The sequence below is a fragment of the Stegastes partitus genome, unplaced genomic scaffold (genome assembly GCF_000690725.1).
Source record: "Stegastes partitus isolate 25-593 unplaced genomic scaffold, Stegastes_partitus-1.0.2 Scaffold653, whole genome shotgun sequence".
NCBI classification, from domain to species: Eukaryota; Metazoa; Chordata; class Actinopteri; family Pomacentridae; genus Stegastes; species Stegastes partitus.
In genome coordinates this window covers 169,265-191,031 of record NW_007578384.1, presented here as the reverse complement: position 1 = coordinate 191,031, position 21,767 = coordinate 169,265, and the positions used below count along the sequence as shown (strand labels likewise).

Genomic DNA, 21,767 nt, shown 5'->3' with positions numbered 1-21,767 from the left:
CTTGGAGCCGTCCCAACCATGACTATCGGTTACCCCAGTAACCACTTTAAATTTGCACCACCTAAACTTCTATTGCACGTACAAAACCCCATAAATAACACAATTTATCATTTCAAACAACACACTTGCTTTTTTAACCCATGTTGAAGCACTTGAGTTCTGTTTGTAACCCACACATTTAGTTAACTTTTGTAATGTTCAGCATTGTTTAGTTGAAGTTGTACTACCAGAGCTGCCAATCAGACCGTACCAAGTGGCTGCCGCTTCAAAGGGTGGACAGGGTATATTTGATTTAAATATTACTTTACTCATTTGATTTGTGTTGGGTAATTAGTTATATTTTGTGGTTGTTTACTATTATTATTTTGATTAATCAGACCAGTTGTACTGTTTTGTGCTTTTTGTCGTTAGTTTAGGTGTAGGTGTTGTATGTTCCCCCTATTGTGTGGAACTGGTCTGATCAGCCAGTACATACAGTGGTCTTCAAATGTATTCATACCCCCCTACTAAAGAAGGAAAAAAACCAGCTGTCACTGAAATAAGTTGAAATTGACAAAAGTAATAATAAATAAAAAATTTTATGAAAATCATGACATTGCTTTTGAATTGTGGTTCAACAGAAATAGAATATATATTTATATAAAACCAAGCAAACAAGCATGATGGGACCCGTAAACTAATATTTTCAAATTCTGTGACTTCTTTCAAATGACCTCTTAAAGCAAATTTTTAGACTTTAGACTTGCTTTCATGTGAAAACATATCTTTTATTAGGGTTTTTATTACTTTATGTTTATTATTACTGACATGATGTATTGTTGCATCTTTTATCTTCTTGTTTTAATTTTTATTGTAATTTCTCTTTTATTTTGCCCTGCTTTGTTTGGCCTTGGTGCCTGCCTTTTGCCTTCTGTACGTCCTGCTTTTGCTCTTTCAGTCGAAGTACTTTGTTTTTAAAATGCAATGTCAATAAAATTACTGTCATAATGTCACCCAGTGCAACAGCGCCTTTAACTGTGACCTTAATAACATGTAACTGAGTGAACACGTTTCCAACAATGCCATCAAAAAAACGGACATTATTAGCTTTGTCAGAATAGATGTAAAGCTGCTGGAAGATCAGGAGCAAAATTAATAAAACTGCTGGAGTATTATTATCTTAGAATATTATAGTCCAGGTGCTTCCAGGATAATGTTTAATTTGTCTGTGCTGCCTCTTTATGATCTGATCAAAGCTGGCGGAGGGAATAAAACAACTGGCTGGATAAAACTATGAACTTTGGCAGGTAAACAAATAAAACTCCAGTAACTCCTGTAACTGATTACCTGTCTCTGTCAGGTGTTGTTTATCTGCAAATAACTGATACACAAACAGCATCATTTATACCCAAAGTTCTTTGTATTTTGGTAGTTTTTGTGTCACGGCCAGTTAATGAAAAGGGATTTCTTTGCTAACATTTGTTATCATGTCACATCGTTTTGTTTTGTTTGTTTTTTTTAAGGTTCTTAAATGTAATTGGCTCTAAAACCAGAAAACAGATGACTGAATTGAACAGAAGTCTGTTCGAAATTTGATGATTTATTTAACATGAAATCCACAAAGAGAAGCATCTTAACTGCATGGTTCTTACAGGGGACTTGGTTTGGACTTGGTTCATGGTTCTGTATGATGGTGTTGTAGTTTCTCATTTCCAGGAGCTTCTAGATCGGGTTGGGAAAAGGCACGTATGTCTTCTCATTATGTTTGACCAAGATGGCCTCTCCATTCTTCGTCTCATCTGTCACCAGCTCGAGGACGCACTCAGCGACCACAGATGGACTGAAATTTTAAAAAAAACAAACAAAAAAAACAGTTTAACAGAATAAATCTGTTAGCAATTACATGCAGTTTGACTTGCAATACAACTGGAACGCTCCATTAAAATCCATCACAATTTCTGCTCAACCATCTCAGATTTGCCTAAAATAAAATACATTTTATTACATATTATTTGGAAAGATTTCTACTTCACATGACAATCGACCCACTTTAATCTTTCAATCGACCAAGTGGGGTTGGAAAATGATACGTATGCAAATTTTGAAGTGTACACAAAAAATGAAAATGCTTCCACCACAGCATTAAAAGCTGTTTTACATAGGGAGCAACTTATTGTATATTCACAGATGGGCTTAAGAAAAACAGATTAGATTCTGGTGTTAACATTAAAAAAAATAAAAAATAAAAAAAAGACAAAGGCGAAACGTTTGCTTTAAAAGTTATGCAAAGACTTACGTTATTATCCCCATTTTTTCCTCTAATTGCTTGGCTATATCACGCAGCTGGGAGAATTGTCCCAAGTTGACTGGAATGTTGGCTTGAAGGTCAGTTTGGACAAAACCTGGGCAGACTGCGTTGAAGCGAATACCGTAGCCTGAGGCAGTGGAGGCCATCTATAAAAGACGCATACAGACATGCTTCAGCACAAGTTAAAAACACAAGCAAAACATAAAACTAAAGTTGTTATGTGTTATTTTTGGTATCATTAAGCTGCATAGTATTCTCACCGCCATGGATCGAGTGAAGCCCACGACGCCATGCTTCGTGGCCGAATACACAGGACAGGTGAAAAATGGGCCCAGACCTGTGGGATGCAGGTTTTATCCGTGACATCAGGGTCAAAATTTTAATTAATAGTGAGGTCCCTCTAGTTTCTCATTTTCCTTCTAAGTGCTATCAGCCATTTCTGTTCACCACGTGGTCTGTACCTGCCATAGATGCTGTGCCGACCATGACTCCGCCCCGACCTCCAGTCAACTTGTTCATGTGCTGCAGGGCCAAAAACGCCACCTTGATATGACCCACCTGCATCACAGGGTGGAAATATGCACGTCTCTTTCAACCTTCCACTGAACTGACACAAAAGCATCCTGGGTTCATTTGGGAATCAAAACACTTGGAGATCTGTCAGCTGCTCTTACGAGGTTTATGGAGACAGTTTTCTCCCACTCGCCCTCATTCAAGATGCCAGCGTTGTTGCACACGATGTCAATCCCTCCGAAGGTTTCTACTGTTCTCTGAAGGGCAGCTTCAAAGGAGAAGATGACACCGTCAGTTTTTCATTTCACATCGAAGTTGACATCTTCACAGAAATGTAAAAGTGCCATCTTGAAGCAAAAGTGTTTTTTTTCCAGAGTGATGCCACAAAAACAAAACACGTTTTTCTTCTGTATTTTTCTCCCACTAACAAGGTTTGATCATTTAATTAATGCTTACATTTTCTATGCACCATGTCAGTTAACACATTTTCTTTTTTTTCCCCCTTGCTAATCTTTATTTTATTTAATACAACCACAACCTTCCCTGAACCTTAAAAATGCCCCATATTGTGCACCTTTTCAACAAATGAATTAAAGTCTTATGTGTCCCTAAAATCTGTCTCGAATTTTTTTCCAGGTCAAAATACCACAAAGATGTTTCACTTCACCAAAACTGTATAACTCCTGGTTTTAATCCTGTTCTAAATGGGCTGCGTCATGGTCTGTAGCTTCAAATGTCCTTTTTATTGGTTTACAATCAGCCTCTCTAAATGTCCTTCAGCATTACAGTTGTTTTTTCATGTTATGTAAATGTTTGCAAACTGTGTGTGTGTGTGTGTGTGTGTGTGTGTGTGTTACCTTTGATCTGCTCCTCTGATTCAACATTACACTTTAGGAACAGACTTTTCTCTTGTCCGTACTGTTTGTCGAGAGCTTTCTTCAACGTTTTCGCCTCAGTTTCCTTCACATCCAGGAGGGCTACCTGTACAGATGAAGGTCCATCAAAGAGCTATGGACAACATGCTTGTTGTGGCTGTACTTTTAGTCTGCAGATTAAAATGCAACACTGTTGTCTGCATTCAACAACATTCATTGACACTTTATAATGTAGCTTTGGGTTCAATGCAGACTCTATAGATATGATATCACTTTCGTGTCACTTTTTTAGGCCATAAAAAATTGTGATAGTGTACTGTATGCACTGTAAGCTGTACATAGACTACTAAACATATAGTGGAATTAATCTTTTTACAGGATATTGTTGTGGCGTTTTCGTTCTTTTGAGATAGAAAACAAACTACTTCTCTCATTTAGTGTTATTTATTCTGCAATATAATATTTTACTTGATCAAGGATCCATTACTGATTCAGAAAATCTCAGTCAGCTTATAGGGGGATGGTATGTTTGTGGGTGCAAAATACTGATAGGTATGTGTGTGTGTGTGTGTGTGTGTGTGTGTGGCTGCATTCCTTCTAGCTGACCTTGCTTAACCTCCCTGAGTTTGGTCTCTCTGGCATGAATGTATTCTTCTTTCCCCTTGTTAAGATCAGCACAACTCACACATTGACACACATTAAATGATGCTAGTGTCAATTATAAGCTATCAGTCCTTTCACAAAATTAAATATTCCAACAATATAAAGCAAAACAAATGCTTTTGTCATTGTTATAACTGTAATGCTATGAAAATGCACAGCATACAGTAAGTGAAGTAATACTTTACCTTGGCACCATTTTGCAAAAGTATCTCCGTTATTGCTCTTCCAATGCCCTGAGCTGCTCCAGTTACTACTGCAACTTTATCATTTAAGGCCATTTCAGCTGTTTGACAACAAGAGAGGTGGAACACGATTGTGTGATTCCTGCAGGAGACCAGCCGCCTTTTATACACCCCATGTCAAGCTGTCAGAGACTGACAGTTAAACATTAACCAGGTACACTGATGTCAGTATAGTGCCATTTAGGCACTGATTCGCCTTAAAATCAAAGTAAATAAATTTCTGTTCGTGCAGGCAAATGAGGTTTGTGGCCAAAGTTCAGAAAAATTAACAGAAATCGAGAATACAAATTCTGTCCGAAGTATTTCATGTTAAAAAAATATCCTGTGGAGTTTTTGGCCACTAGTTGTGCTGTGGAGCTTTTTTTCCCCCCCATGGGTGGATGACTGGTTGTTTTGTAACATGCATGTGCAAGAGGACACAGTGGATTTACACATGTTAAACACACGTTAAACAATACACATTCCTGCAGCTGGTTTCATACTAATCAATATTTAGGGACTGGGGAGAAACAAAATGTTGCAAAGTGCAAACAAACAATTGAACTAATTCTTGAGTGACAATCCTAATTTTAAGTAGTGCTGCAGCACATGCAATTGCAGCCATATTTCAGATCAAATAACAATAAAAGAATGTGATGAAGAAAGTAGCACAGACACCCCCTACCCCTAGTGTCATTCACTGTTATTGATAATTCCCTTACCTTTAGTAACTTTCTGTCAGACCCCTCATTCTCTTATCATTTGTTGTCTACCAGACTGCTTGATTCAGTCACCTTTTGCTCTCTTACCCCCTGTCATTGGCAATCAGTGGCAGCTGGTTAATACAGGGCGCAGGGGCGCTGCCCCACTAATGACCAGATAAAAGTAATTCTTAAATGTAAAATTAAGTTTGAATTATAACAGCAACAACAACAACAAAATAATAACGCTCATATTATTTTGCTATATTAACAATATTTGTATTATTAACCGATTTAATATAAGTCTTTATGCGTGTTTACTAATTTTACACTTCCTGTATGCGGGGCGCCGGCCACAAGAGTGTGTATGCAGCTCGAAAAACTTGTCGTGATCATGTGACCTTGGCCCGGGCTCTGATTGGTAGCTGCAGACGGCGCGTCCACTTTTGCTGTAAGCCAATTAATTTTTGTCTTTATTTGCTTTTGTCTTCTGTGGTTGGATATCAAAACTGTCCTTTGGCGTTCGTATGACTGCGCTTTCGGACCCCGTCCCACGGCCTTTCCTCTGCTCCTTGATCACAGCGACTGTCGTGACGGCGAAATGCATTGGCCAACGCTGTCAATGGAGAAAAGATTGCTCATAGAAAAGACCGTGTGTAGAATACATGTAACTCGGTTTAACCTCGGGCAAATTTGACATGAGAACACCCTAGTTCATTATTTTTAAAGTAATCATCGTAGAAATAGATCGATCCCACCGAGTGGTTGAAAGAATGCATTAGTAATGACAAACCAAAATGAGTCTCTGTGAGTTGTATAAGAATGAAGCCATTTCAGTTTTAACACACCATTCATGACAGAAAAATCAATGGCATTCATACCTCCATCTTCTAAACTTTTCACAATATCCATCTTTCGAATGTAATGACACCTGTTTTTCCGAATAAAATTGAAGTTGATGGTGTTAATTAACTTGGTTGCTTTATCAGGAATGCTCATAGAATAAGCTGGATAAATTACTCTTGATAGACTGTCCATTTTAGAGAGCAAGACTCTTCCAATTAAGGTTAAGTCCCTCTGCAGCCAAGAATTCAAGATTAGTTTACATTTTTCAATGTTTCTGTAAATATTCTCTCTCTCTCTCTTATTTCTCTATTTTTAGTAGCTGTCAGGCCAAGGTATTTAACTTCTGATTTGACCTTTATGTTTCCAATAATGTGTGGAGGATTGTTATGCAAGGCTAAAATCTCACATCTGTTAACATTTAAACCTAAGCCTGAAGCAGTGGAAAAATGAGAAATATACTCTAGTGCTTTTAAAATTTCATCTTCATTTTTTAAAAACAAAGCCGTATCATCAGCGAATTGACTTATCTTTAAATGTCTCTCTGAAATTTTAAGGCACTCAAGTTCAACATTCTTTATCAGTACCGCTCAGGCCAGCTGACAGCCTTCCCTGGGCCCGGGACAAGATGATATTAGATGGCCAAATAACGCTACAAGGCTGACAAACGCTGGCTCCGCTGTTTCTTACATTGCTCTACGTTGACTTTACTAGTTCCAGCTTCGTTGTCACCACCTTTTTTAAAAATATTTTTTAAGCAAATCTCTAAGGCCTCTATTTTCTTCCTCTTTTTTTCTCTTCTTTTTCCTTTTCTGAGCACCAAACTTCTGCTGAGTGGACATTTTGGTGCTGAAGTGCAAAATCCGAACTTCCAATAAAAGGACATCAGATGTTGATCAGAGGCCAAACCATTTTATGTTGGAGGTGGGGGTGGAGGGCAATTCCAAAGATATTAAGGACAGTTCAGATGAAAACAAATTAAAACTTCTAACTCAAATATTGCACTGTTTCTTTCCATTGATAGCCCTTCTTTGGGGAAAGAAATCCATAATTCTATGAGGGTCCAGTTCTGGGCCCCCCCCCTCCACTCTGGGCCCGTTTGTCCCCCCCTATCAGCGGGCGTGCTCACACCACTACGTGTATGTAATGCTATATATGGATATGTAGTAACCCTAGCAAAATCAGTGTATTTACAGGAGTTCAGGGGTACCAACAATGGTCTACATCGTTGTCGACATCCTTGTGAGCTTCAGTCTTATCCTCTCCGGGCTCAGAGAGGGAGACCAGTGGAACAATTTCACCTGCATGCTGGGATAATTGATAAGGAGGAGGTGTAGGGAATTTATCATAACACTTAGGTCCTTCGGACCTCCCTCTCCTAGGGCGCAGTCCCAGGCTAGACCCCTTTCCACTGAGGTCTCCACCCAGGCTCCCCTGGAGACAACTCAGCCTTCTGCTTCCCAGTGTCTTCTTTTCAAAAACACTGATCACATATATGGAAACCTAGATCTCAACAACAGTCTTGTGGGAGTGCTTGTGCGTTTCCGGTCCGGCCCTTATGCAGTTATGACTGACGTGGAGCAAATGTTTCACAATTTTGTGGTCAAAGAAGACCATCGCAACTACCTCCGCTTTCTCTGGTTCGAATCCATGGACGCTTCATCATTTATCAATGCATTGCGTCGCTTTTTCGCCATCAGAGGTGCTGCCTAACTACTCAGGTCTGACTGTGGGACCAACTTTGTAAGCGCCTGCAGAGAGCTACAAATAGACAAACAAGGCTGTAACAACCCCAAAATTGACTCCTTTCTGAAAGACAGCCAGTGTCAGTGGCAGTTTAACCCCACGCATGCATCCCATTTGGCGGGCTCCTGGGAGTGAATGATTGGAGTCACACGCCATATTCTGGATGCAATGCTGCTGGAACACAAAAATGCAATGCTCACACATGAGGTTTTGGTGACATTAATGGCTAAAGTGACTGCGACAGTAAATACACGGCCGCTCACAGCAGTTTCTACAGACCCACAAAACCCACTGATCCTTACATCTGCCATGTTGCTTACCCAGAAAGTCGGAACTCCTCCAATTCCACCTGGTCACTTTGAAAGCCATTACCTATTCAGAGCACAGTGGAGACGTGTGCAGCACTTGGTCAATGTCTTCTGGAGCCGGTCTACGTCTAGGTTTTTTGTTTTTTGGGGTTTTTTTTCTATGGTGTCTGTGACCTGTGCTCGTAATTTTGTTCTAAGTGCATTTTAATTTCTTTTAATGTACTATTTGAATGACAATAAAATCTATCTATTTATCCATCTGTCTATCTATCAAGATTACATTGTGTTGTTTCATTTGAGAAGTTATACAGAAAAAAACTGTTATATTATTGCACTTGTAGAGCTATAAAGAGAACAGTGTTATATGATGGTGTAGCGCTTAAAGGGCTGTAAACAGTGTTGTAATGTAGGTATAGAGCCACCCAGTCTGTGTAGGGAGGAGGTGTGGGTGGATGGATGGGTCAAGAAAACACAAGCCTTTAACATAGGATTGCATTAGCTAAAATTTATTATGGATTAATATAGACGAGATTAAAGATTTACTCACAAAATATAGGGCCAGTTTAAAATGTTTCATTTTAATCAATCAAAGTGGCTTCGGGAGGCTTGTGAGTACAGCAGTACTGGACCAGTTGTCATTCTGGGTGTGTCCCAGTATTTATAGTGTTTTTTTTTTTGCCAGCACCAGCTCAGTAACGATATCCCTTGTACTCCTCTTCAGTCTGCAGAGCAGCTTTACCACGTTGGGCCCACTGAACCGCGGTGAAAAACAATGTTTCCGCCCGGTCTCGAACCGGGGACCTTTCGCGTGTTAGGCGAACGTGATAACCACTACACTACGGAAACGAGCCATACGTCAGAGGGGGGCGAATTGACACCAAATACGGGAGCAACAGGCTTGAAACCCTATAATAATCGATTCTATGTGCTTTATTTTCGGCTCCACAGCTCTTTTGCTGGAGACAGTTAAAGCTTTCCAAAAGTTTCTACTATGTCACCTCATTATAGTCACATCATAAATTGCATCATTTGAAAAATTTAATTTAAATAAATAATTCTTACATTATAACATTAATTAAAAGAAATGCCTCATCAAAGATGTGACATATGCTTGTTTTCTAATCAATTTCTATATAACTTGATACTATACCTTAATTATATATATATATTTATATATAGATGTGTGAAGAGTTCTTTTGCAAAACAGATAACTCCGTTTTTGTAGATTTTCAGACAACTATTTTTTGTTGTTTGAGATGATATCAATCAAACTGAAGTTGAGTGGGTTCGACTCAGTAGAAATGACATGACAAAAATAGAGATAACTTAAGTTTGATTGATATTGTCTCAGGTAGACGATGGAAAAGTGGATTGGTTTGTGAAAATGTAGTTATCTGTTTTTGCAAATGAACTCTTCATATATATATATATATATATATCAATAGCACTGACATGCAATACTGTTATTTCTATAATCTAGTACTTAGGTATATTTTGGCTTATTTAAAAAAAAACCACAACATTTTAATACTACATTTCCTAAATGTTTGAACTATCTTTTACTGCTGTAACACTACACATTTCCCTGCCGTGGGATGAATAAAGGCTAATCTTATATTATTTTAATTTATTTGAAAAGCGTACAACAGGCCTAAGAAAAAAAAACATACTTTCAAAGATACTGGCTATAGTTAAATTACTTAGACTGTATTTGCAGTTCTCATACAAATTAAACAGTATGTAAGACAAAGTGCTTTACAAAACTAAAGGAAACTGGGACCAAGGAAAGGTCATAAATGAACACAAAGAGATGCCTCACTGTGGGGTTTTGTTCTAACTTTCGGTATAATGTATATGTATGGGAAATGTATGGGGGGTATCATTCAAATGTTTTTTAAAGTCATGACATGTGAATTAAAGTCATGTAAAACCAACCCCAATTTTTACATTAAAACATTTTTTTTTAAATTTAATGTGCATGTGCACATGGGAGCCGGATACAGACACGGAGACTCCAAACATGGACAACAGCTTACAAGCCAAACATATAACTTAAATATGGCAAGTGGCCAACAACTATAATTCACCTTCTTTTCTGCTAGAAAAAAAGCATGGATTCATGAATAAATCAGCTAACAGATAGGCTCAAAGATCGTCTATGACGATCGAGTCTGTGCTAGGACATGAAAACACAGACAGAGTGGGAATTCTTAGGTTTTCCTCTTTCCTCCGCTGTCTGCTCATCTGTTGCGCATGCGCACTACACGGCGCTGGTCGTGTGTGGGAATTATGGCCGTCGAGATGCAGACGGAGGATTTTCCTTACTTACCGTCGGGACCGGCGGAGAGTATGACCTGCTTCTTTACTAATTTAACGGTTATATTAATAGAACACCGCACCAGTGCACCCAATAACAGTCTGAGCGAATGAATGTATGCTAAAATACCAGCCTTGTTGGTGTTAGCTTCCTCCAAGCTAACGTGACTGATGAGCGCAGAGGTTTGCTATGAGTATGCTAAGCTAAGCTAGCCGTAGCCGTTTCGGCTCCAAGGTCGACGAGAGCATGTCTGCATCCGATGTTGGTGCTGAATGACTGTGAATCATTTGCTCTGCTTGTGGAGCAGTCAAGACCGCTACAGGCATCGTTAGACTGGGTTCAGCTGACACGCATGTTTTAGGTGTTATGCTAGTTGCTAATGTCTGCAATCACGGTCTGACTTGTGTGTTTAGTTGCTGCAAGACATATGCTACATTTGAACTTTTGAATGGGCAGCGTTGCAGCTAAACTTTGTTCAATTGAGCTTAAAGTGATTTCTAGATGCACATGTGTGACATCTGATGTTGTCGTGCTTCTCAGTAGAGCTTCAGCGCTGTCTGAGTGAACCACCGGTGCTAACTGACTGTAAAACAGATCCTCTACTTGCACACTTCAGTCCACCTCTCTGAGTCTAAATCTGTGCTCCTGATGTGACAGTGACAGCGATATCAACACACATTAGGCCACGACCAGAAATGTTGTCTCAGCAGTTAATAAAGTGTCTGTAACTGGAGATGTGGCAGAGTGGATATCTTGAATTCTTCTTACACTCAGTGTTATGTGGCTTTCCTTCTCTGATCTTAAGGCTGCACTACATCCAAGTGAGGCTTTTTTAGAGTTTATCATGCTGTTGCTGGGTAGTTCATTTGAATGAATAATAGGGCTGGGAGATTTGGAGAACATGTCTTATTGCCATTATTTTTATTTTAGTTTCACTTCAATAGTCACTGTGTCATAGGTTTAAAACGTGTTGGATCACTATCACTGCTCTAGTTTCTGATGCAAGGGTGCTTCAAACATGTATATATTACATTTATTAAATGGCACAGGACATAGAATGATTATCACAAAATGCTTGACTGTGTTCAGCTAAATAAATAAAGTAATAGTTAATAAAATAACTCCAACAAGCACATAGCAGGACATTTCTGTAAATGGTCTGACTTTGAAACAGGGAGATGATTCATGGCTCAGACGCCGCATGAAAATATCGTACTTTTAATTAAGTTAAATAAAGTAATAATAATTGAAAAAAGCCCTGAGTCAGGCGTGCTGCATCGCCTCTATCCTCAATTGCAGCCTCTGCATTTTGGCCAGTTGCATTATTTCATACTGCAATTTGAAATTGATTGATTGTGCAGCTGTAGTAGACTGCGAATGTCACTACCTGCTTGTTTATCACACATTGACGTGCATTGCCAATTTTCATTTTCCAGACTTTATCAGAAACCAAATGTTGTCCCCAAACTACCGTCAGATTGTGACTTCTAGTAATTTGCTAACAGTCATACTTTGAATAGCTGCAAATAGACAAACTGCATTGAAAGAGAGCAAGTAAACAAATTAGTTTTTCAGGTGTTTATTGTTAGGAAAGTGTTGCAATGTTGTTAATACTTCCCCTCTACTTAATTTGCATGGTCCCCTGCTGCCTTTTCTAGTGATTACAGTTTTAATACATGTGGTATTAAATGAAGTCATGCCCCTTTTTTTTACAAATGTATTTATAGATGTCATTTATCAACAGCATGCCGCTTTACAGAGGAATTTAAGATAGTTAAAATCAGGAAAACAAAAAGAAATGCCAAAATCATATAGTAAATGTAAGGGAGGCTCGAATGCAGTTGTAAAAGTGAGTCTTTAGCTGGGGTGTACCTGTGGCAATAGATGTAGAGGATGTGACAGTGAGAAATAATCTTTTCAAGTCTGGGAGCAGCACCAGAGCAGTGGCACTTTGTCACATCACACAACCGAGTCCGTGGATTTGCTCACATTGCACAAGTGCCAAATACCGCAGGAGCGTTGCAGCTGTCTGTTAAAGTCCTGCCGTGTCTGACGCTGTATGAAGTATTTGTGTAGCTGACGCCTTAATCTGAAAGACAAAAAGCCATAACAGGATTTTGAAGCCAGTAATGTGACACGTTTAACATCTTAAAGGCACAAATTTAATTGTGCTCCTGCAAACTATCTCGCTAAGTAAACGACATCACGACATGTCACTCTCCTACAGCGTCCTATCCAAACAAATTCAATCCCCTGCCTCTCTGTATAATACGCCACCTGTCCTTTTTTTCTCCTTTTTTTTTCCCTGTCACGCCTTTGAGTCGATGCATCAAGGTGAATTAACGTTCCAGATTGTACGAGCCAAGAAGGATGACTCAGACTCGGTGTAAGGTCTGAAACATGCTTCTGTGTCTTGGAGTATGTTGTTCGCAGATGTCTGCATAGGCGTTACCGTGACTAAAAGGGGCATGTGGTATTTACTGGTGATGAAAGAGAAAGCTGTTCGAAAAGGGTCTTGTTTTGCAGAACTCTTAAAATAAAGGTAATACACGGAGCCATTGAAGCTGGACATCACTGAGCTGTCACGTCCTTGATGTATGAAAGGAGTATCTTGAGCGGATTTGCTGTTTGAACTGTTGTCATGGATAGTTTCCTTACACTGTGTTATAATTACATTTTCCCAGAAGATGTAACCTGATTTGAAATCTCCTGTTTCTCTCTTCCCCTCCTGCAGTAAATAAGATGATAAAGGAGCATGGCGACCTGTTTTCTGACTCCCAGTGTAAAGTCTGCAGTGCTGTCCTAATTTCTGAATCTCAGAAGTTGACTCATTATCAGGTCAGTGAGCCCCGTCTGCTGCTGCTGTTACAGTGTCGGGGGACTTTAGATGGTGCTTAGATACTCAATTTTAAAGGTGGAAAACTGTATAATTATCTGCTAAAATGTTTGATTATCTAATGCTCTGTACACCACATTTAAAGTGTTGTTATTCCTGTGAGCACACATATCAAACAGTAAACTGAAAAGCATAAAGTTCTTGGTAGGCAGTCTTTGTGTTATAATCAAATCACTGCTTTCTTCACAATTTGTGTGACAACAGAACAATATATAAATAAAAACAACTCAGGTAGAATTTTGGCTCCAATAAATCACAAATTAAATGCATCACAGAGGGCTAGAACAGATGTTGAACCAGGTGAGGCTCAGCAGAGAAAGGAGACTTCTGGTCACGCTGCTCACCAGATGTTCACTCTGATGCACGGTTTTCCATTTTGCCAGCTTAAAAAAAAACAAAACAGGATAATAAAGAATAGATGAAACTGTTTTGCTGTTATTGCGGCTTGTTTTCAGTGCATACAGAAATCGTCACACCTACCACCTGGAAATTCTTAGTGTCTGCAAAGCTTTTTCACACGTGAACTGCATTTTAGGCAGTAGTTTGAATAATAGCACTGAATACTGTTAGAGGGCAATGATTTCAGTGCCAGTACCAAAATAATACCTTCTGTGTGCCTTACCTTTCCAGGCTATAAATCCACAGCAACAAGAAGAAGATTAATATGATGCCTATAGTTGTTTTAGTCAAAAAGCACAAAACTGTTTATTCACAGTGATACTAAACCCAAAGAAAAGCAGCACATCTTTGTGTTTGAAAGGTTGTAATTACGTAGTATTTACCATTTATACTGCAGTAATATAGTAGTAGATAGATGATAGAAACTACCAGTACATAAGCGAAATTGTCAAGCTAATCATGATGTAAATAATCAATTTTTACATTTTATCAAAAGCGTCCCTGCATGAACATGTGCATCCATAACAAACACATGTTTTCTTGTTCAGGATTTAATATAAATGTTATTGTCTGCTTGCTTAAGTTGTTCAACAGCAGTTACAAGGTTTCTGCACACTCTTCAAAAATCTAAATATCAGTAATCTGAATTTTAAACTTTCGACGGAAATACAAATCTCACAGGTCTTAAACATTTTTGCTATTATAAATAATTACTTTTGTAAAGTTGCATTAACTTTAGTTGTTTTTTGGGAAGCATTTTTTTTTATCACACTGTAGCAAAACTATAAAATTAAACCAGCATGGAACCAATGTCTACTCATGTAAACTGTATAGCCGGGTCAGCATTTATCAGAACACGCTCAGCTACTGAGGTTCGATGTGGCGTCTCCTTTTATCAAAAATAGCTACTTGTGAACGTAGTATGTTAAAAATAGGACTTTAATGTATGTGAAAGTTCAACAAGATCTGGGTTGAGAACGGTGCATTTAATGCTGGTTTAAACCTCCTTCACCCTGTGAAAGAAAAACACTCAAATTAGAAACTTTAGGTGTGAAGTTTCTTGGAAAAGCAAAACAAAAAAAAATCACCAGAAAATGTCATGAGAAAAAAAACTGTAATCCCAGAATGTTGTCCTGTATTCACTGTGGGAGTTTCACCACATGCTGACCCATTTAATGTGTTTAATGTGCTGGATGTTTGTTGTCCGCTTTATGAGAAACACTTGTGCTTCTCTTTTCAGAGCAAGAAACATGCCAACAAAGTGCGGCGTTATCTTACAATGCAAACTGAGGAGACGGCGATCAAAAAGATGAAGCCGTTATCGTCTGACACAGTGAGTGAAAACGGTTCAGCTGCGAATGTTTTCTGTTAGTACACTGCTGAACCAAAACTAACATGAAGAAAGCTTCTTGCTGTGACTACTACTGTTCACTTATCAATTAAGTGTTAATTTGAAAAAAAAAAAAAGAACTCCGAAAAGATCTTGAGCAAACCCAGCAGTGGGCTCCTCTGACAGTTGTGCAGGTGGTTTGTGTCTTGTAAGAGTCACTGAATGTTTCTGTCATAACCGCCTGATCCTCCAGAACCCACTCACCAGAGTCGGTTCTTCAAAAAGCCAAATTTGAATTTGAACTAATGTGACATTAATTCAAATAGGTTCAAACACAGTCCAGGTAGTTCATCCAAAAAAAAAAAGAAAAGTCTTGGCTGTGGTCACATGCCACTTCCCGCTCATTTCAACGAGGAACAGACTGAAAGGTGTGGACTGTTCACTTCACGCAGAGTCCAAACAGATTGAAGTCACATGAAATGACTCACTGTGATATAAAATAAGCAGCAGAGAAGGAGGAGTTTGGCTGGGCACACAAGCACAGTGAGTGTTCACTAAAATTAATATATTTGGATAAATTTCCTGTATTCAAGATTAATTTGGTCTTAGAGTTTACATTTACTTTGCTGACAGACTGCTGAAGGTTGGGTGTACTGCATCACTGTATGTAGAGATTGTGACTAGAATGAATAAGAATAAAAACTACTAGAGGTTGTGTGGTCTTTATGAACCCTCTGTATACAGTCTGCAGTTCAGTCAGAAACATTTGTCTCATGACTGTTGGTCACAGCTGTCTCAATAATGCCTTCTCTGTTGTGCCGAGGAGAGCAGAATTTTTAGTTTTTTACAGAGTCTGGTTACAGCAGTTTATTTCAAGCAAACTTTTGAAATATGAAATATGAAAATATCCCAATTTTTTGCTTTGATTTAGTTGTTTTTCCAGACCAACCCAAAAAGTCACGCAAAAATCTCTGACATATGGTGTAATTTTGGCAACTAAAAAAACAAAGCAAAAAAAAAAAACGGCGTGCCTTTTAAACCTGCTGAATTTTTTGGATTCAGAGGGTTAAAAGTTATTTCAGGTCGTGTGATAAATATCAAATGTAGTTTTGTCTTCAATATATTACTATGAAGATAAACAGCAGTGATTCAAGACTCTAAAACAGCCTGTGTGTCGGTGGAGATAATTCACTGAACAGATGTGCAGGTGTCCAGCTGAGCCGCTGATGATGATGACACTGCGTCCTCTCACTCTGGGGTGTTAGACTTTCTAGACTTTGACTTCTATGAGTGTTCAAACTTTTTGTACCTTGTATTGCTAATATAGCAAATGACTCCTCATATCCGAATAAATGAATTATGTTCCTGTTCGTGTCTTTGTCTTCAGGACTGTAACAACGGAGACACAGACCGGTTGAAGGCGTGTCATGTATGTAACATGACCTTCTCCGCTCCAGTCGTCGCTGAGTCTCACTATCAGGGCAAAGTTCATGCCAAGAACCTGCGGCTGAAAACAGTCGGACCTCAGACCCCAGGTAGGTTCTTATTTTTAGAATTATTCATAATGTAAGAACTGTGCCTTCCATTGTCTTTTCCATCTTCCTCACGTATTGTACGTATGAGGTGCGTGGAAAAGTTTCAGGACTGGTGTCACAAAAGATATATTTCAAATCCAAACTACAAGTTTTCCCCTTCGCAGTAATCCCCCTGGACTCTAACACACTTTTCCAGCCTTCTCTGCCTTCACGCCGCCATGCACTCCTGGAAGGATTCTTCCAGGATCCTCCGCAGCTCTGTCATCACAGCCATCTTGATGTCGTCCACGTCTTCAAAACGGGTTCCCTTGATGACCCCCTTGAGCTTGGGGAAGAGGAAACAATCACATGGAGCCAGGTGGGGTGAGTAGGGAGGTTGCTCCAGCACGGCAATGTTCTTCTCAGTCAGGAACAGTCAGATGCTCAGGGCATTGTGAGCAGGCACGTTGTCATGGTGAGGCAGACACAACTTGTCCTGCCACAACTCTCGCCTCTTCTCGCGCACTGAACGAAGCAAATGCTGCCGGATCTCTTTGTAGACGTGCTGGTTTAACGTCTGAAGGGGAAAACTCATAGTTTGTAGTTTGGGTTTGAAATACATCTTTTGTGACACCAGTCCTGGAACTTACTGATACTCCTCGTACCATTAAAAGTCTTTTTGTTGTAGCTGACGTTTCTTTTGGTGTGATGCAAAAATGGCACAGCAGCCTTTCTGTAACCGTTGTTATTGTGCGTCGTCTCCAGCAGTAGCACCCCAAACGACACCGACAGTGCAGCCGAAGAAGAAACCTGCGGAGGATTCGAGTGCTGCTCCGACGACGGGCAACAACAACAACAACAACAACCCGGACCGTTTCTGCTCCATCTGCCAGGCCTCCTTCAACAACCCGCTCATGGCTCAGCAGCACTACGTGGGCAAGAAGCATAGAAAGCAGATGACCAAGCTTAAACTGATGGAGACGTACGGCCCGTCCACAGCACCAGGTAGAACCACGCAACCAGGAATCATATTCATCATGTAGCAAGAACCCAGACGTTCTCAGTGTTTTGTCTTTCGTGCAGACAGATTCAGTGTTACGGGCTTGAAGACAACTAATTCTCTCCTTTTCTGTGTCTGCAGCTTCCACACTAAATGGATACCCGTGTACTGTCTGTAATATTGAACTAAACTCTGTGGAACAGTATCAGTCTCACATCAGCGGTGCCAAGCATAAGAACCAGTAAGTACGCTCACCTCTCCTCATTGGTTAAGGAGGTGAAATAACCCTTTGAGTTTGATAGACACTAAATTTCTGTTTTGTCTTTGTTAGCTGAACTGATGCACTCATGCACTTCATGTGAGCCAAATTTTGTATGAGATGAAAGTTAGTAATGGAGTAACTATTGCACATTTTAACTCTCTAAAGCCCAAAACCCACTGGCTAATTAGAAAAGGAGGTTATCTTTTAAAAACTTGCCAAAATGGCACAATTCATCAGAAACTGTAAAAAAACAGAGAATCATTGGATTTTAAATTTCCAAGGGACCGTGAACAAATTGTGTAACTGAATCTAAGCTTAAAATCTTGTTATTCATCAGAATCCCTTTATTTTACATGTCTCATTTGAAAACTTGCTAATCAGATTCTGTAAATATTTTTAAAAAATTCTTTGCTCCCTGCACAACCATTAAGCCATTAAGGACTCGGCTGCAACCAACAGTCGTGACAAAATTTCAGAGACTTTTCTGTTGAGCTGCAGGCTGTGTTTACACAGAGCAGGGTAGACAAGTGTAAAAACAAATTTAACATAGAATACACTTGATCAAAAAAAAAAATCAGCATGGCTCAAGAATTGAGAAGCAAGTTGTTGGAATATATATTCAGCGTTGTAGTGTGAAAAATGGCACGAAAAGTTAAATATCTACAGAATTTGGGGCCACTTTTGTTTTTTTTTCCAGTATTGGTAACACCTGTGGGCACTTGAATAATGTTTTGCAGTGCTGTCCGTTTATTATCATACCCTCGGTCCAGGATGGAATTATGACTATTTATCCAGGATACTACAATAAGCAGGCTTCAAGATGGCAGCGAGTTTGGGTGTGAAAACTAGCCTATGTACTGGACCAGCACGATCTACATGGCCTATATCGGAGCATGTATTTGAGAAGTAAAGTATTTAAGGAAAGAAAACAAGACTTGTTTTGAACTTTTATGAAATATTAAACTGTAAAAAAAGTGTATGAACATAAAAAAAGGTTAAACATTCAATCTTTCTATTTACGATCAATAAACATATTTACAAGGATGTAAAGGTATCTTTGCTCTAACAAACGAGATCGCACCTGTGGGTCTCTCATGGAAGATTTAACCTTTATAGCTCGAGATCACACCTAACTCGCTGAACAGTTCAGTTATGAGTGATGAGATGCTCTGCAACGGTTCTCTGTGAAGTCTGTCAGACAGTGTGTGAATACCTCAGTGAAGCAGATCTCAGGTGAGCAGCTAATTGACAAACAAACAAACAAACTTTTAAGTACTTATTTGATACACTACATGTTTACATACACGTATGTAGACATATCCTGCCTTTGGTGATTTTTGTATAACTGAATGATGAATTCTGTATTGATTTTGTGTACTTTTCCAGATAATTCGTATACTGGCAATACATACTTTAACTTAAGCACCTTAACTTCAGCACTTCAAACTCCAGTACTTCAACTCTAGCACCTATAATCATGCACTTTGTATTACTGATTGATTGATTGTATTGTATTTGTGTATTTTAAAGTCTTGTGAGTACATTTTTTCTAGTCTATGACCCTCCAAGGGACAACAGAAAGTATCATTTATGCTAACTCTGGCTCATTTACAATATGTGTTTTTTTTTGGTCTTTTAAACATTTGTTCATTAATGTGCACTGTCACTTTTAAATCAATCAACCAACCAACCAACCAACTAACCAACACAAAGAAAAAACAAACACATTGCCTTCTGCGGCTGACCGGAATGTGATGCTCGGCCCGTGAGCTGTAACGATCGGCCCACCATGACTTTAAACAGGCAGAAGTTAATCCTGGAATCAATTTCAGGGAATTTTGATATGACAAAAACCAAGATTATGACATTTTTCTATGACAGTAAAGGGACTGTTTCACTAAATGATTTGGGACTTTGATATTTTATGATTATACATCCTATAAAGCGGTATGACATTAAGTGGACAGCACTCTACAAACCGATTCCATATTTTTTCAATTTCATGTAATCAATTGTTCTCCCTCAGTCGTAGTTGTACTGTTTCCATAAAGGTGCAGGACTTTCTAGTGTATGGAGAAAAAAAAAAAGTCTCAAACTATCTTACAATGTGCCTTTTTTCTTCAGAGTGAAGAAATCAGGCCTGAACACTACAGAGAACCAACACCCAGCAGAACAATCATATGCGAGCGACAACCAGTACACAGCCGCAGAGGACCAGTACACCCCCGGGGACGACCAGTACGGAGCCGGAGACAACCAGTACGACGCAGCTGGAGATAACCAGTACGCTCCAGAGGACACGGAGTACTCAGAGGAGTACCAGTATACTTGAGACTGGGATTGACTGAGGAGGTTTCAGTGAGGACTTGGAACGAGACACAACAACCAGCCCCCCTTTTAACACGTTAACCAACCACCAACCTCCATGAACCTTCAGCTCCCGTCAGAGTAGGTTTCCACAAGGAACAGATTCACATAAACCCACCGCTTCGGACCCTGGAACATCCCCCACATGTAACAATTCCAGCTAAAACGGTTAACGGATGTGTGTGTGTGTGTGTGTGTGTGTGTGTGTGTGTGTGTGTGTGTTTATTTTATTTTATTTTATTTTATTTTATTCTGTACTGAAAAAAAACAAGCGTTTGATGAGTGAATGTGGGAAATGATAAGTTATACTCTTCATTGTGTGATCGAGGCTTCAGCAGGGATGCAGCTGAACCCACAAACACGACAGAGAAGGTGTTTGATGGTTCAGCTTCTGCTACAAATACACTCACTGACCGAAAGGCTTTCTCCAGAACAATGCACATTAGGGCTGGATGTCGGTTCATTTGTTGACACCAGTGCTGATTTAATGTCTTTTTCTTTGCCCAGACTATAAATTATGAAACAGATTTTTCTTTTAAATCAAATCTTTTTTGTCTAATGCTGCCCGTTGTTTAACCCTCTGAACCCCAAACCGCTTCAGGAGTGTAATTTGGTGCTTGGGGCTCATTTTTCATCAGTTTAAAATCCTGCTTTTTTTTTTATGGAAACAGCAGAACCACAGCGACAAGTGAAAAGAAATCCAACATGTTTTATGTGCAATATAGGAGAGAAGGGTTAGAATCCCTAAAGAAACTATGAAAGTTGAATTTCTTTGATCTTTTGTTTCACAAAAATGGAAAAAACTTGATAAGAGGGCTCGTCATACTATAGATATTTTACTATTTACATTTTGAATTTGTTTCCACAGTTGGAATTTCAGCTGAAAAGTCCTTGAATTTTTCTTATGTGGCTCTTTGTGACAAATAAATCAGTCCTGTTTTCTCAGTTGCACCAGAGTGCGCAGAATTTTTGTTTTTCCAGAAACTGGTTACTGCAAACAGTTTATTTTTTGGCCAATTTGTAAACAAAACCCAGTTATTATGGTTCAGTATCACTATTTTATACTTAATTCGGTCAGTCTACCTGTCACACATAAGTTCAGTCATTGTCATAAAGGTGAAAACTTGAGGATTCTTTTTGTTGTTATTGTAATTTAAATGGTTTGATAACATAACTTCTACATCTGTTTTCAGGTTTTGCTGTTCAGATGGTTAAATACACAAAAACAAACAAAATGCAGCCTAAAAATGGAAAAAAAAATTCTCATTTAAACAAGTCAATATCTGATCAGAGGGCAGATAAAATCTGACCAACTGTACTAGCTTCCTTCTTTGCTGCTGTCAAGGACTTTTCAGCTGATACAAAAACAAGACTGAGGTTCGAAATCCAGCCCTAATGTTCGCGCAAATCTAGAAATGATGTGTTTAGAGTTGGGTTTACTGCAGCGTGTCAGTCAGACAAAGCCGGGTATTTTGTCACTCAGCTTCTACTAACATCTAACCCGTATTAACATCTTGACCAGAGC

At 39.1% G+C, this 21,767-nt stretch overlaps 2 protein-coding genes and 1 non-coding gene across 4 annotated transcripts; 1 reads left to right on the top strand and 2 right to left on the bottom strand.

Moving 5' to 3' along the window:
* Nucleotides 1-776: 776 nt before the first annotated feature.
* LOC103363331 (15-hydroxyprostaglandin dehydrogenase [NAD(+)]-like) lies at nucleotides 777-4,627 on the bottom strand. Its single transcript, XM_008290045.1, has 7 exons — nucleotides 4,524-4,627; nucleotides 3,658-3,781; nucleotides 2,962-3,068; nucleotides 2,749-2,845; nucleotides 2,548-2,624; nucleotides 2,276-2,433; nucleotides 777-1,819 (listed from the first exon to the last, which is right to left on the bottom strand). Exons 1-7 carry the CDS (start codon nucleotides 4,614-4,616, stop codon nucleotides 1,702-1,704), a joined length of 774 nt encoding a protein of 257 aa, XP_008288267.1. The 5' UTR covers nucleotides 4,617-4,627; the 3' UTR covers nucleotides 777-1,701.
* A 4,303-nt stretch (nucleotides 4,628-8,930) lies between these two features.
* trnav-aac (transfer RNA valine (anticodon AAC)) lies at nucleotides 8,931-9,003 on the bottom strand. Its single transcript has one exon. It is a non-coding gene; the product is annotated as a tRNA-Val (tRNA).
* A 1,428-nt stretch (nucleotides 9,004-10,431) lies between these two features.
* On the top strand, nucleotides 10,432-21,068 carry znf346 (zinc finger protein 346). Of its 2 annotated transcripts, none has more exons than XM_008290044.1 (7): nucleotides 10,432-10,504; nucleotides 13,209-13,312; nucleotides 15,010-15,102; nucleotides 16,487-16,634; nucleotides 17,382-17,618; nucleotides 17,755-17,854; nucleotides 20,000-21,068. In XM_008290044.1, the coding sequence occupies exons 1-7, from the start codon at nucleotides 10,447-10,449 to the stop codon at nucleotides 20,205-20,207; spliced, it is 948 nt and encodes a 315-aa protein (XP_008288266.1). In that variant the 5' UTR covers nucleotides 10,432-10,446; the 3' UTR covers nucleotides 20,208-21,068. The 2 variants fall into 2 exon arrangements, with proteins under 2 accessions (XP_008288266.1, XP_008288265.1); XM_008290043.1 differs by having other exon boundaries at nucleotides 17,379-17,618.
* The last annotated feature ends 699 nt before the right edge of the window (nucleotides 21,069-21,767 follow it).

Excerpts from the sequence above, each read along its gene's own strand:
- znf346 (XM_008290043.1), top strand. The coding sequence starts at position 10,447 with ATGGCCGTCGAGATGCAGACGGAGGATTTTCCTTACTTACCGTCGGGA. Across the intron at positions 13,313-15,009 it reads AGAAGTTGACTCATTATCAG|AGCAAGAAACATGCCAACAA; the intron begins GTCAGTGAGCCC and ends TTCTCTTTTCAG. Across the intron at positions 16,635-17,378 it reads AGTCGGACCTCAGACCCCAG|CAGTAGCACCCCAAACGACA; the intron begins GTAGGTTCTTAT and ends CGTCGTCTCCAG.
- LOC103363331 (XM_008290045.1), bottom strand. The coding sequence starts at position 4,616 with ATGGCCTTAAATGATAAAGTTGCAGTAGTAACTGGAGCAGCTCAGGGC. Across the intron at positions 3,069-3,657 it reads ATCAGAGGAGCAGATCAAAG|CTGCCCTTCAGAGAACAGTA; the intron begins GTAACACACACA and ends TCTCCTTTGAAG. Across the intron at positions 1,820-2,275 it reads GAAAAAATGGGGATAATAAC|TCCATCTGTGGTCGCTGAGT; the intron begins GTAAGTCTTTGC and ends TTAAAATTTCAG.